Here is a 15,151-nt window from a genome sequence, read left to right as displayed (position 1 = left end):
AAGATAGGTTAGGGGCCACAGGGATCCAGCAGAGGGTAGGAGCCTTGGGGGCTCCCCAAAGTCAGTGACCCCGCTCTTTCTGAAAGGAAGCTGGCCTTAAGCCGCCCATACCATCTCTCTCCTAGTTACGTTGGAAGAAGGGACCGTTCCCCGCGGGTACTTTAGGGACCCTGTTCCAGCCAGCGAAATCGGGAGGGGGTGTTGTTCAAGGACCTGCAGGCGCAGCAGCGGCTAGAACCCTTAAAGATCCGAGGGCTACGTTTCTGCTCCCAGACTCTGTGCAGGCGCCCACATCCCACCCCGGGGCGCTGAACTAGGCACATCCCCCTGCCATTGCGACCGCCTCCGTGGAGATCGATAGCAGAGGCTGCGGTCCCCGGCGGCTCCTGCACAGGTTCTCCCAACCCCCACCCCGCGGGCCTTCTTTGTTCTGATTCTTATCCGGGCCGGCAGGGCACCCAGGACGCGTCTCAGTTCCTCACGGGAGCGCTTCCTCCGAGGCAGGGGGATGGGACGGAAGGGGAAGATGCCGAAACCCGGGGATCGCAAAGCGGGAAGAATGGAGGGTTCCTCCGCTCCCGGACAGGACCTAGCGATGCCCGTATCGACTGCCAATGCGGGCTTGGAAGCCTCGGAAGGAAGGCGACTTTCAGGTGCCCCACCTAGCTCTGAGCCCCACCTTACGGCCGCTCAAGGGGACAGAGCCCAGGGGACGCCCCTTCCAAGTTGGGCGGAGACAGGAGGTGCAAACCCCCAAGCTGAACGTGGACACGCGTAGGGCCTATTAAAGGCGCTTCTATCTTCTCTCGCTTCTGCGGTATCCTGCCGCCTGGCCACAGAGAACCTGCCCTGGCTGACTTCATCGCGAGAACTTGCCGGGCCCCGGAGCGTGGGCTCGCACGGCGCAGCCGCAGGGGCTCCTGCAGGTGACGCAGAGGCGCAACGCCCGTTGGCGGTTCTTTGGGGCCCGCTTATTGGTCCGAAGTGCCCTCGCCCCACCCCTTCGGTCGACCAATGGGCGGAGGCGGGGGTGTGCCCTTGAGGCAAGCGGTAGCGGCGCGGGGCTGTCTCCGGTTCTGCGCTGAGATCGCGCTGCTGCCGCCACCGCCACGGCTGCCGCTGCCGCCACCGCCGCAGCTGCCGCCGCCGCTGCCGCGGTCGTCCCTGCCCGTCCTGGCTTCGGGGTGCTCCCCGTACGGTGAGACTGCTCTTCCTTCCGCCACCTCCCGGTTCCGCCCCGCTCGCGGAGATCCCCTTCCAGCGGAGCCGCTGTTCTGGGTAGTCGGTGCCTGCGACCCCATCCGGCTGGGGCTGGAGGGTTCCGCTGTCGGGCCCGGGACGGGGAGGGCTCCCTGGCATCTGAGCTGGGGAGATGTCAGGCCCCAGGGCCGCAGGTGACCTTTAGGTGGTAGAGCTGGAGTGCTTTCCGCGGGGCTCTGTCGGGGGCACGTGTGACACTGTGAGGGCAGGTGCCTAATGGGGTCAGCGCCGTCAGCAACTCCGCGCCCCGCCCTCCATTGTCATCGCCTCAATGTGTGACCTTGGACGAGTAGCCTCTGAACCTCTCGTGGCTCGGCACCTTCAAGGAGGAGGGCTGTGATGTCGGGGAGTACGGGCTCCCGAGACTACAGCGTCAGCAGAGATGAGGGTGGAGACGGCACAGGATTATGAGGGACAGAGCCGACGCCTCGCAGCCCGGGAGGAGTGTGATGGGGGGGGCGTCCAGACTCCGCTGTCCCCTTAGAAGATGAGGATGGGGTGGGGATGGGGGCGCCACACCCACGGGGATGGAGGCGGGAGAGGGTACAGATTCCTATACCCAGGCCCCTGATATCTCTGGGAGCTTGGCCACCACCTCCCCTTTGTCACAGAGCAGGAAAGGTTCGTTTAGGTTCTGGACCAGTGTTCCTGTTAGTGAGCAGGAACCCTGGTGGACTGAGAAGGGTGGGCTTGGGTTGCCTTTCCTCTTGAACCTTGGCCTTGGCAAGTGTGGGTAGGGCGTTTCTCTGCTCAGGGAGCTGAAGAAGGCCAGAGGCAGCTGTCACCCGCTGGACCTGGCCTGGCCTCTACTAATTGGGGCCTGGATGGGGCAGGCAGTCTGGAGGCTAGAGGGGTCTGAGCAGCCTGTAGCTGGGGGCCTGAGAGGTTGTGGGGAGGAGATGCTGGGGAGAGGAGGGCAGCACTTCTTGGGGAGAAAGGAGGGTGTGAGATGGTGGAGGTCCCTTCCTCAGTTCACCCCTGCTCCACCCATTCTTTTTTTAAAATTTATTTATTTGTTTGTTTGTTTGTTTGTTTATGGCTGCCTTGGGTCTTCGTTGCTGTGCACGGGCTTTCTCTAGTTGCGGTGAGTGGGGGCTACTCTGTCGTTGCAGTGTGCGGGCTTCTCATTGCCATGGCTTCTCTTGTTGCGGAGCACCGGCTCTAGGCATGTGGGCTTCAGTAGTTGTGGCATGCGGGCTCAGTAGTTGTGGCTCACCGGCTCTAGAGCGCAGGCTCAGTAGTTGTGGCGCACGGGCTTAATTGCTCTGCGGCATGTGGGATCTTCCCCGACCAGGGCTCAAACCTGTGTCCCTGCAGGCGGATTCTGAACCACTGGGCCACTAGGGAAGCCCTCCACCCGTTTTTAAGAGAGAGAACACCTATACTCATCCTTGCAACTTTGGCCTGCTGGAGGGAGGAGAAAATGGAGTCATATCCAGTCTGAGTTGATGTAAAACTGTCACAACCACTCCTGACCTCCAGCCTTGCCTTTCCAGGCCTTGTTCTAGGTTTGTGGGCCCAGTCCTATGTCAGGTCCTGGAGTCAGCAGGTTAGTGTGACCTCAGTGGGTGCTCTTTTTACATGCTTGAGCTTTGATGAGAGGCTTCTGCGGGACTGAGCGCTTAAGCCAGGACTGAGTCCTAGGCTGGGGTGGGGAGGGTGGAAGATTGTAGAGTCCCTGGCTCAAAGCCCTTGAACACGTTGAGAATGGGGATTAGGAATGAATGAGAAACGAGGCCCCAAGAAAGCATGCTCCTAGCCACAAAGCAGAGGACAAGCTGGTGCTGGTCCTACGATGCCTGGGGTTTGGGGACTGCAGAGACGTGCTGTGGGGATGCAGCTGTGAGGTAGAGGGCAAGAGGGTGGCAGGTTCTGGAGCTCCACTTTGCCGTGGACAGAAGACTGTCTTTGACCCTCCCTTCAGCCTTGGGCCCCAGTGTGGCACAGCCTGGAGTAGCAGCTAGTACTCTGTGTGCAGGGCAGGAATCTAAGGGGCTGAGAACTCTGGGTTCCTGTGTAACTGTCCATCTGTCCATTTGCCCAGCTGCCATTTCCCTGTTCTGCTCCTTGTGCCAGAGGTGCCACTGGGCCTGGCTGAGCCCTGCCCTGGGTAGGATAACCTCGAAGCAGCCTTTCTCTCTAAAACTGAGAGGGATCTGAGCTGGGAGCTCTGCTTCCCAGAGAAAAGTTTCCGCCAATTTCTCTGAGATTAACTGAGAGCTGAAGGAGTCCCCGAAGGCCCTTGTTCCAGCTTCCCAGCCCTCCCCATCCTGTAACTCTCTGTGGTACCACCCCTGACCTGTTGACAGCCCATCTAAAGGTGGGGGTGTCTTTTTTTTTGCTTAAGTGGGATGTATATTCTTCACATCTTCTTTATGAGTCCTTCTGGTTGTAGGGCATAGTGGGCTCCCAGCAGTCTGCTCTCTGGCAATCCCTGGAGACCTGGTGGGGAGGGGAAGGCAGGATGAAGGAAGGGAGAGGGAGGCCCCTCAGCCCTTGAGCTGTTTTTCTTTTTTTTTTATAGATAATTTATTTTTGGCTGCGCTGGGTCTTCGTTGCTGCACGCGAGCTTTCTCTAGTTGCGGCAAGTGGGGGCTACTCTTGAGGTGCACAGGCTTCTCAGCGTGGTGGCTTCTCTTGTTGCGGAACCCGGGCTTTAGGCGCACGGGCTTCGGGAGTTGTGGCTCGCGGGCTCTAGAGCGGAGGCTCAGTAGTTGTGGTGCAGGGGCTTAGTTGCTCCACGGCATGTGGGATCTTCCCGGACCAGGGCTTGAACCCGTGTCCCCTGCGTTGAAAGGTAGACTCTTAACCATTGCTCCACCATGGAAGTCCCTTGAGCTGTTTTCTGAGAAGACTGAAGTCCCTGTGGCCCACCCTGAGGGCCATTCCTGACTGTTCCAGGATTGGCCTGAAGTGCCTCTTTGATGCTGAAATTGCTGTTGCTTCAGAAACCAGTCCTTTGAGGGATTTTTTTTTTTTTTTTTTTTTTGCGGTACACGGGCCTCTCACTGTTGTGGCCTCTCCTGTTGCGGAGTACAGGCTACAGACGCGCAGGCTCAGCGGCCATGGCTCACGGGCCCAGCCGCTCCGCGGCATGTGGGATCTTCCCGGACCGGGGCACGAACCCACGTCCCCTGCATCGGCAGGTGGACTCTCAACCACTGAGCCACCAGGGAAGCCCCCTTTGGGGGATTTGTTCTGCAAAGGTGGGGGTGGAGTGGGGAGCATTGTCACAGAGCTTCAGGCACCAGCTGCACCAAACCCACTAAGGAAGAGGCCACTGATTATTTCTGTGTTGCAGATGAGGAAACTGAGGCACAGAGACACGGAGTGACTTTGCCATGCAGCCTGAATTTAAATCATGGTCTTGACCATGTCCCTGCTGCCTCTTGGGGGCTGTGCCACTTGGGCCATGGTCAAGACTTGGCTGGCACAGGAGGAGGCCTGGGGTTTCAAGGGGGCCTAGTGGTTCCCTATGGACACAGCTGCCACAAGAGGAGGCCCGATGCCATCTCCTCCCGATTCTGATGAAGAATTGTCCGTGGACGAGAGTCTGGCTCACAGGGGACAGCAACCAGAGAGGCTTTCTGCTGGGAAAGGAGCTTTTTCCAGCCTTCTCTGGGCCCCTGAAGTCACTGGCCTCCTTGCTCTGCGTTCTCATTGCCCAAGGGTTACAAGGCAGTGCCTGAGTGCTTGCTCTGTCCTGAGCTCTGGGCAGTGCAAGAGACGCAGGTCCTGCCCTCAGTGAACCTTCCATTTCAAGGTTGAGGGGGGCAGGTAACAGCTGATTGTGGCCAGGCTAGAAGATGCCCATCAGGGGGCCCCACTCTGAGATGGGGGGAAGGGAGTGCCCTCCAGGGCAGGGGTTGGCTTAAAGAATGAGGTGGGGCGTTCCTCTTCTGAGAGCCTCTGGGCCCTGGTGCCACAATGCCTAGAGGGCCCAGCTGAGGCCCATGCTTGGGCTCCACTTAGTTTGGTCATTCATTCATTTAACAAATATAAACTGAATACAGCTGCTCCCTGCCAGGTGCTGGGCTGGGTGCTGGGAACACAGCGTTTGGCAAAAACACAGTCACTGCCCTTGTAAGGTGGGGGACATAGATATCAAATGATCCCAGAAGTGAGAAAGGGGATCCTTTTTGAAGATTTTCAGGCCTATCCTGGGATGGACGGTGGTGGGATGGGGTTGTGCTACCTTGAAAAACATCCTCTGGAGCTGAGACCCAGGCTGGGGTGTGGATGGGGGGCAGGATTGTTCCAGGCAGAGGGGATGGCCTGGGTTAAAGCAGGCAGGCGGGCAGGCAACAGGCAATGAACTGGGGAGGAAGACAGGGACTGGACCCTGTGTGTACTGGGGTTTTATGAAGTGAAGAGAGTTTTATGAAGAGCCCCAGGAGCCTTTGCTTACCAGCCACTGTTTAAGAGTTTCATCCAGGCCTCCCAGGAAATGTCCTGGGACATGGGGGCCTATTGTCATTTCCCCTGGCTGCAGAGGTGTGGCTGGAGCAGCCTCTGCCCAAGGTAGGAGGAGGGTCCCCTTGCTCTTGGCCCCTTGCTCTTGGCCATGTTTCACATGCTCTGTGTCCACAGCTTCAGGGGGTGGCTGGAGTGGGTAGGGTAGGGCAGGCCTCTCTCCAGGGGCCAGGCTCTCTGGGACAGCTAGGCATTCCAGGGCTCAGGGGCTGCCCTTCTGGGAGTGGCCTCAGAGTACTCACCTGGGGTGTTTCTGCCCTGGCCGCTTCTGCACTCCTGAGACCCAAGCCTTGCCTTTCCCTGTACCTTCTGAGGCCTCGTATGTGGGCTCCTGGTACCCAGGCTGTTTGCCCTGCCCTTGAGGCCAGGCTTGGGCCTAGGTGGACTTCTCTTGCATTGGGAAGTGGGGAGGGAGGTGAAGCCTGCTCTCAGGGCAGCTCGGCACCTGGGGGGCCTCGAGGTTATGCCCTCCACAGGCCCAACTCTGAGGCCACCCCGAGTTGGCTAGTCTCTTCATTCCCTGGACTAGCCAACGTCGTTCACTTATCTCTACTTTAGTGTGTATCTCTGACAAATATGGACATACTTCTCTACGTAATCCAATTCCATTATCGCACCTAACTGATCAGCTCTTATTTCTTAATGTCATCTAAGATCCAGTCCCACTCATTCACATTTCCCAATTATCCCCTAAATGTCTCTTTTTTAGAGATAGTTAGAAATCCCCTACCCCACTTATTTTTCTTCTTGAAACTGACGTGGTGGAAAAAACGAGGTCAGTTTTCCCATTCTTGGTCTCTTTGTGTGTTAATTTAGAACAGCGGTTGGCAAACTTTTTCTGTGAAGGGCCAGATAGTAAATATTATAGACTTTGCAGGCTATGTGGCCTCTGTAGCAACTACTCAAAGTAGTTTTGCTTTAGTGCAAAAGCAGTTTTAGGGAATTCCCTGGCGGTCCAGTGGTTAGGACCCAGCACTTTCACTGCCAGGCCCAGGTTCAATCCCTGCTCTGGGAACTAAGATCCCACAAGCCGCATGGCAAGGCAAAACAAACAAACAAATAGAAAAAACAGAAGCAATTTTAGCCAACACGTGAACAAATGAGCACGGTTGTGTGCCAGTAAAACTTTACAAAAAACAGTGGCGGCCCCCACAGGCTGTAGTTGGCCCATCCCCTATCTAGAACAATCTCCCTCCTTTATTTTCCTTCTTACAGTTTGGAAAAAAATTAGGTCAGTTGTCCTGTAGAATATCCTGCCTTCTGGGTTTGTCTCCTTGCTTTCTCGTGGAGTCATTTGTTCTGCTGGCCTCTGTGTTTTTGGTGAACTGATGTTGGAGTTCTAGGGGCTTGTTAGATGCAGGTTAGACATTTGGGGCGGGGCTGCCCTGTTAGCACTGCTGTGACCTGGTGCTGCCTCACATCAGGAGGCATCAGTGTGTCCAGTTGTCCCACTCTGAGCGAGAGGAGATTGACTAATGCAAGACTGGCTGATGTCACGTCCCTCCATTGCAAACTCGTTCCCTTTACCCTAGGTCATCTGTCAGTGGCACTTGCGCATATGTGAGCATCCATTTCAACCTTTGCCTTACTGGTTCAGCACCCACTGATTAGTGTTGCTCCTAGCATTTGTGTTTTGGGGGTTGCAGCATTATTTAGCAGTTGGTCATTCCTTTGTTAAAGAAGAGCTGTCCTTTAACCACCAGGGCAAGTTGGTTATAGGAAAGGCCAAGAGAGAGGCTGAATTAGCTCTCTATATTGCCAGTTTTCAGTAGAGAGTTAGGGCATTGCTACTGTCAGTAGTGACAAATGAGGATTTGGGTTTGTTTGTTTTGCTTTCTCCCCTTTTTTGTAATCTCTGTGAATGCTCTGATTTTATGTAATTCCATCTGTTTCCATCAGTTGCACTTATTCTTTTTGATGCCGAGATGGTCTCAGCCCAGTCTTTCAGAGGCCTGGCTGCTCACACAGACTTCCTGGAGGCACCTCCCACAGTCTCTGCCCTGAGGCAGCCCTTGCGGAGCTGAGCTGGGAGGCTAGCCAGATAGTAATCAAGCCAGAGTCTGAATGGTGGGGTTTCGATGGACGGCAACCCCTTCATGGGTATCTGTTCTGTATATGGCCCTGACCGATCACTCGGAGGGAAAGCTCTGAGGACATGTTTTATTATGTGAGTCCCCATATTTGCCCCCCTCCAAGCATACTGTTACCTCTGACCTGGACCCACTTGTGCAATGTGAATACTGTGGTCTCTGGATGTAGCATGGTACAGCCTGTGTGTCTGGGATGGGCCAACCCTTGGGTCACCAGCACCAGAACTGACCCCTGGAAAGTGCCAGTGAAGTCCCCTTCCTTTGCTGGTTGCCTCTTCCCATCAGCCTCAGGTGGGCTGGGCACAAGAGGCTTGTGCTGGTGCTTTGGCACCCAGAAGCTGCAGCTCAGTACATGCTGGCCAGGCCCTGGGTCAGTAGTGTGTCAGGCAAGGGTGAGGGCTCTTGGTGAATGTGGGGAGTGGATGGAGGAGTGGGGGGGCAGAAGCCCCCTCTGCTAGGGGGTGCAGGTACCACTTGGGCTACTGAGAGCAGCCAGGGTTTGGGTCCTTCCTAAAGGGAACTCTCTGCTCTCCCCTAGCCACAGGCCCATTGGTGACCCTGACCCCTGCCCTCCCCACTCCCCATGCATCAGGCTCCTGCTGGTGTCCCTGGAGCATGGGAAGCTGCTGAGCTTGACCGGTGGTGTCTGGCAGGAGCTGCGTGTCTCACCCTGTGGCAGGGAGGGCGTCCATGGCTGCAGCCAACAAGGGTGAGTGCCTGCCTGGTCTGGCGGGGTTTGTAGCATCTTCCAGCGGGCCCTGGTGGGAAGGGGCATTGCTGCATGTGGGGCCTGCATTGGCTGTGAGTGTGTGTGTGTGTCTGTCTGAATGTGAGGTACTAATTACATTACACCAGTGTTTGTTCTGGGGACACCCAAGCCAAACCCGGGGACCCCTGCTGGCTCCATGGTGTGCTGGTCTTTGGAGGTGTGTGCCTTCATGGCCCCATGTTCCAGCCTCCCTGTTCCACTGTGGGGGTTGGGGAGCACAGGGGGCTTTGGGTGAGCATTGAGGCTGCTGAGGTGGGTAGGGCCACAGCAGGTTGTGGAAAGGAATTTGGGTTTCATTCAGAGTCCAGAAGTGCTCATAGAAGGTTTTAGGCAAGAGAGGCCTGGTAGGATATATGAGGGTCAAGTCTGGGGGGCTCAGTGGGGAATGTGAAAATGCCAGGCTGGCCCCCTGGCCCTCCACTGAGTGTGCAAGAACCCAGGCAGGGGCTGGCCCAGGCCCTCCCACCAAAAGGACTCTGGGTAGGGCTCTTGGGAGCCCTAGGGGCTGTGGGGGTCAGAGAGGATTGGGGTCATGCTCTTGGCAAGATGGGCCTCTTTCAGCCTTAGCCTCCCCCGGTGCAGGCCCTCAGCCCAGTTCCCACGCTCTGCCTGCCTTAACTCCCTGACTTCCTGGCCTTGGAGAACATGACCCAGCTGGAGACAGCTGCGGGCCATGTGAGGGGTTAAGCAGAGGAGGGAAAGGCGTCTCTGGGAGGGGTCCTGGAGGCTCCCCTGGGTTCTTCCTTCTTACCGGCCAGTGATCAGTGATGAGGTTTAGAGGCAGCTGCGGCCCCTCCTAGGAGGGCTGAGTGTGGTTTTTGACCCTGTTTGTTTCTCCCACTCCCAGGCAGGTCCCATAGAGCCCATTCCTGTCTCTGCCCTTCTCCCCTCTCAAGTTGGGTCAGCAGGAGGGGCAGGCAGGGGGCCTCAGGTACTGACAGACCTGGAAGAGGAGGTCCCAGAGATGGGGAGCTTGGCACTGTGTAGGAGAGCATGGGGCAGGGTATCCTGAGGACTGGGGCTGAGTCCTGCACTGCTTGGTGTTTGGAGTCGGGAGGACTGTCTCTTCCCTGTCAGCCCCATTCTCTCTAAGTGAAGGGTCATATTAGCTAATCCCTGAATCCCCCCCCAAACCCTCTCTCAGGATGAGTATTTTCTGTGGGAGGACTGAGCAGGTAGGGGCAGGTGGGAGCCTCAAGCCTTATGATCACCACTGTCCAGTAGGATGTGGCCTAGCCCAGCAGTGGCTGCTGGATGATGTGAAGGGCAGTCGCAGAGGGCAGGGAGGTGACACGGTGGAGCAGTTTACTGGGATAGGTGAAGGCAACAGCACCGGTAGCCCTCTCCCACTCTCTTCGTAGGCAATAAGCCCAGAGTCCGGAGTATCCGCTTTGCGACAGGCCATGATGCAGAAGGCTCCCAGAGCCACGTCCACTTTGATGAGAAGCTGCATGACTCTGTGGTCATGGTCACCCAAGAGAGCGACAGCAGCTTTCTGGTCAAGGTATGTGTGCATCTCCCCCCCGCCCCCATCATCAACCTTATTCCCTCTGTCTTCTCCCTGGCCCTGCCTGGCTTCCTGAGCCTGTTCCATTTCCTCTAAGTTGGCTCCATAGGCACATCTTTGTCCTTCCCTGGGCTTTGGTTTCCCCATCTGTAAAATGGGAAGTGTGAGACTATGGTAAGATGAGTGCACTTAGGACAGGGGTCCCCAACCTTCAGGCCACGGACCATTACTGGTCCATGGCCTGTTAGGAACCAGGCCACACAGCAGGAGGTGAGCAGCAGGCGAGTGAGCAAAGCTTCCTCTGTATTTATAGCCACTCCCCATTGCTCGCATTACCGCCTGAGCTCCACCTCCTGTCAGATCAGCGGCGGCATTAGATTCTCATAGGAGTGGGAACCCTACTGTGAACTGCGCATGCGAGGGATCTAGGTTGCATGCTCCTTGTGAGAATCTAATGCCTGATGATCTGAGGTGGAGCTGAGGCAGTGATGCTAGTGCTGGGGAGTGGCTGCAAACACAGATTATCATTAGCAGGGAGGTTTGACTGCACAGAGACCATAATAAATCAGTTGCTTGCAGACTCATATTAAAACCCTATCAGTAAGTGGCAAGTGAAAACAAGCTCAGGGCTCCCACTGATTCTGCATTATGGTGAGTTGTATAATTATTTCATTATATATTACAATGTAATAATAATAGAAATAAAGGGTACAAAAAATGTAATACACTTGAATCATCCCAAAACCATACCCCCCCCACCCCCACCCCCTGGTCCGTGGAAAAATTGTCTTCCACAAAACCAGCCCCTGGTACCAAAAAGGTTGGGGACCACTGACTTAGGATGTTACTTGAATGGGAGTGGAGCTGTTGTTATCATTGGCATCACCCCAACCATTGCAATTGGAAGGCAGGTGTCAAGGCTGTGGTGTCACAGGCCTGGGTTCAGGTCCAGGCCTGCTATTCTGGCTCTGACCTTGGGCAGGTCACCTCAGTTTCCCTTCTCTGAAGTAGAGACAATTTATACCCCAAAGAGTTGGAAATGGAAGGATGTATATATGTCACTCAGGTGTGAGGCTAATTATGCTGATAACAAGGTGTGACTTTATTTACTCTTCTTTGCCAAACCTCTGGCTGACTTAGGCTCTTTGCAGTAGTATTTATCACCCCCATGTTTTTCCCCTCTCCTCCTCTCTGAGTGGCCACATCTCATACACTCTTGGCTCCTCTGCTGCTGGGACACACACAGTTGGATCCCACATCCACTTTGGAGGGGCAGGAGGAAGTCTCTGGAGGGGATGGATTGGAGAGAAACAGGGACTGAGGCCCTCAGGTTGGACAATAAATCAGGGCTTCAGAGTTGAGCCCTGGAGGGCATGGCAGTGAGGATGCGGGGTGGTGTCTGGTTTATTGAGATCACCCTGAGGAGGGGTCCAGAGTCATACCTGTTTGCCCAACTCTAAAACCCTTGCTCTTCCTCCAAGAGCTGACAACTTCCCCAAGGGAATAAACATAATTAACCCAAACTTTCAAAAATAGCTCCCTGCCTCCCATTGCAAAATCCATTCATGTAATTAGAGAAAATCTGGAAGATAGAGAAAACTATAAAGAAATTTAAAAGTACCCACAATCATACTGTCCAGAAATAACTACGGTTAATATTTTGATGTGTGTTATTCCAGTTTCTTTTTTAGCTTTGTTTCCAAAAATGAAAAACTGGTATCACAGTGTACGCACTGTGTTTTGCTTGCTTCTGTTGTGAACCATCTCCTGGTGGTTTCCACGAGATTTTACAACTGCCTGGTATTCCACTATATGTATCATCATTGATTTAACTGGTTCCCTATTCCTGGTGTTACGGTTTTGTACTGTTATAAATAGGGCAGTGATGAGTATTTTTTTTTGCACATCTCTGAGTATTTCCCCTGGAAAATTCTGCAAGTGATACAGCTGGATCACAGGGTCACCATTGGCAGGTACAGCCAGAAAGCCCTCTTGAGAGGTGTGCCCTCTACCAGCAGAGTGTGGGGGCCACAGGGACTGAACTTTATCATTCAGTGACATCATCTGATCTCATTGAAAGGCTAATTGCTTCCCCAAAGGACAGGGCCATCCATTTCCTGAAACTGAACAGGAGAGTGTGTGCCCATGTGAGCTATGGATACAGCATGCAGCCCTGCACCTCCTGGACTGGCACTCCAGTCAGCCTACCTGCCCAACAGCCACCCTGGCCTGTGACCCTTCACATGACTGGAGTTTCCAAGGATGGCCAAGCTCTGTGTATGAACAACAGAAATTGCTCGGGCTGTGAATCAGGGCTGTTGGACACAGTGAGCCTTTGAGTGGGCAGGCAGGAATCCATGTTCATGTGCCAGCAGGGTGGACCGGAGCCCAGGTTCCATGGCTGGTGCCAGTCTTGTGGGCCAGCTTTGGACTGACACAGCTGGTCTAGTGTCTGTTTTTCTAATTCTAGCCCATCCTCCATCTTGTGCTATCTGTGTTGCCTGGTGGCCCCACCATGACTAGAGGACCAGAGTCCCTGGGCTATTGGCTCTGGCCACATGCTGGTAGTGGTGGGAGCAGGTGGATGGCCTGTGTCGTGAGGCTTTGAGCCTCCCCTGTGGGCAGTGGCTGGTGCTTTGCTGTGTGCCACGTGTGGCAGCAGTAGCCAAGAGGTCCAGGGAGGACTATACCCTGACCACACTGTGGCCTTCAGCCAGTCATTTCCTAGCTTCCATTTCATCATCTATAAAATGACCAACGAGGAACTTCAGGGCCCATGAGACAGATGCTGAGGAGTGTGTGGGCCAAGCTGTAGGGATGGGGTCCTTGGAGAAAGGGCCTGGAGCTACCCAGCCAGGGGTGTGGACCAACTAGAGTGATGGAGGGAGTCAGGCTCCCCTGGGATTGTCAAGGAAGCAAGTGTAGGGCCCCACAGGATCATCAGTGGCACAACCTGGGTGGGCCGTGGGGGAGACTGTAAGTGAAGGTGCCTCCTTCCTCCACCCCTCCTGCTGCAGGTTGGCTTCCTGAAGATCCTGCACAGGTATGAGATTACCTTCACTCTGCCCCCAGTGCGCAGGCTGAGCAAGGAGGTCCGAGAGGCACCTGTCCCCAGCCTGCACCTCAAGCTCCTCAGCGTCATGCCCATCCCAGAAGGTGCGTACCCTGCTTGGGGTGCTGGAAGCCTGCCCTCCTCCAGCAGGGCCTGGGTGTGAGTGGGAGTGAGAGCATGGGGTACTTCCTTCCCCCATCTAGGGCTGATGGGCAGCTCAGCAATCAGGGGACATGATGCCTCCTTATGGTCTTGCACTGTGGCACCTTGGCAGGTCCCATGCCCCAGGCCTCACTCCCTGGACAGAAGTCCACGGGCTCACACAGTTGGCCTATGTCTGCTCATCACCTGATAGTTACCTTAATGGGACAGTGGGAGCCACTGAGGAACTGGCTCTGGGCCTCTAGCCCTCCCTCTGCCTGTACCTCAGGAAAAAGCTACTGGAACCTCAGGGACTCTGGACAGCTACCTCCCAGCACCCGCCAGACCGGGGCTTGGGCTTGAGGCTGCTTCTCTATACCCTGCCAGCTTCAGTGCCCCCCCTTCTCCCAAAGGCTAGGGTATCAGTTTCACCGTGTACCGAAGCCCCAGCTTCAGTTTCATTTCCCCCTACCTCCACCTAATGACCTCACCCTTAAGTGCATTGAGCAAGCCCCCTCAGGCCTCTTGCCACCAGATCTGCTCAAGCCCTGCCCTGCCCTCCTTTCCCCTCCCCATCACCCTCTCTCCCTGCCTGCCTTTTTGGGGAATCCCACCTCTTGGAAGCCTGAGTTTGACCTCTGGCCTGCAGGCCGAGGCATGTAGAGCTCAATGAAGAATGGGAAGTTCCTGAGGCCCGTGCGCCCAGCCCTGGGGGTAGGGTCCTGGGCCATCCTTGCTCCTCTGGAGGTCTTGGTGGTGGGTGGGGGCCAGTGAGTGCTGGGGGGTGGGGGCGGGAGGCCGCAGAGGTGCTGATCGCCCGGGCAGGTTACAGCATCAAGTGTGAGTACTCAGCGCACAAGGAGGGCGTCCTCAAGGAGGAGATGCTGATAGCCTGCGAAGGTGGCACCGGCACCTACGTGCGCGTGATGGTGCAGGCGCGCGTCATGGGTGAGAGCTCGAGGCCCGGGTCTGGCTAGAGGAGGGAGGCACCAACTTGGCTGCAAGGAGTTTCCACCCTCCTTGAGTCTGAAAAAGGGATCCTTGTCCCGGCCCATCCCCAACCGCCTTGGTGGGTACCTTTCTCCCCATCCCCTAGCAGAGCCGGGAGGGAAGGTAGAGGAGTCCCCTTGGAGTAGGTGGGGCCAGGGTCCAGCCTGACATACTGACTTGTCACCTGCCTTGCAGACCGACACCACGGCACACCCATGCTGCTAGATGGTGTCAAGTGCGTGGGTGCTGAGCTAGAATACGACTCAGAGCACAGTGACTGGCACGGCTTCGACTGAGGCCCTCGCCCCCACCTGCCTCGTGGCCTCTCAGCCTTAAACCCCACCTCGTCTCCCCAAATGCTGCGTGATGGTGTAGCTTCCTCACCCTTCCCAGGGATGGGCATGGAGGTGGAGGGTCCAAGGGCCTCCAAGCTGGAGCGTCGCCCACACCTCTCACCTCATTTGTGCCACCTCCCTGCCTCTCCAGCATCCTCCTCTCCCACTTTCTCCTCTCTGTGTGCCTCAGTCTCCTGCTGGAAGAAATGGGCTGAGCCCCCAAGGAGGCTCTCTGAGGAGGGATGGAGAGGGCCTGGGGTGGGTTCTACCCACCCCCCCTACCCCAAGCCATAGGGGCTCTAGCCAGGGCCTAGGAGAGGAGGGAGCTGGCTCTGTGGTGTAGCTGCCCCCATTACTGCTGCTGTTGTCTTGCTTTAGCCACCTCTCCTGTCCCCTCCCTCTTTCCCACTGCCGTCCATGGTGAGGAGGAGGGAGGTGCAGTTCCCAATCCCTACCCCCCCAGGTCTGTGTTACTTGGTTTTTAAACAACTGATTGGGATAAAACCCTAAAGAAATAAAACTTCCAGTGGATAC

At 55.9% G+C, this 15,151-nt stretch overlaps 1 protein-coding gene across 5 annotated transcripts; it reads left to right on the top strand.

The window, feature by feature from the left end:
- Positions 1-1,041: 1,041 nt before the first annotated feature.
- On the top strand, positions 1,042-15,150 carry ADISSP (adipose secreted signaling protein). 5 transcript variants are annotated; one of them, XM_081255377.1, is made up of 6 exons: positions 1,069-1,198; positions 8,416-8,532; positions 9,954-10,096; positions 13,117-13,255; positions 14,118-14,240; positions 14,478-15,150. In XM_081255377.1, exons 2-6 carry the CDS (start codon positions 8,514-8,516, stop codon positions 14,576-14,578), a joined length of 525 nt encoding a protein of 174 aa, XP_081111503.1. In that variant the 5' UTR covers positions 1,069-1,198; positions 8,416-8,513; the 3' UTR covers positions 14,579-15,150. The 5 variants fall into 5 exon arrangements, with proteins under 5 accessions (XP_081111506.1, XP_081111503.1, XP_081111505.1 ...); XM_081255379.1 differs by having other exon boundaries at positions 1,089-1,198; positions 8,477-8,532; XM_081255376.1 differs by having other exon boundaries at positions 1,091-1,198; positions 8,362-8,532.
- The last annotated feature ends 1 nt before the right edge of the window (position 15,151 follows it).

This window comes from Mesoplodon bidens (assembly GCF_964165515.1).
Source record: "Mesoplodon bidens genome assembly, chromosome: 15".
NCBI classification, from domain to species: domain Eukaryota; kingdom Metazoa; phylum Chordata; class Mammalia; order Artiodactyla; family Ziphiidae; genus Mesoplodon; species Mesoplodon bidens.
This window is presented reverse-complemented; position numbering and strand designations above follow the sequence as displayed.

Coding starts and splice junctions, on each gene's coding strand:
- ADISSP (XM_081255377.1), top strand. Junction 13,256..14,117: donor CGTCATGCCCATCCCAGAAG/GTGCGTACCCTG, acceptor TCGCCCGGGCAG/GTTACAGCATCAAGTGTGAG. Junction 14,241..14,477: donor GGTGCAGGCGCGCGTCATGG/GTGAGAGCTCGA, acceptor CCTGCCTTGCAG/ACCGACACCACGGCACACCC.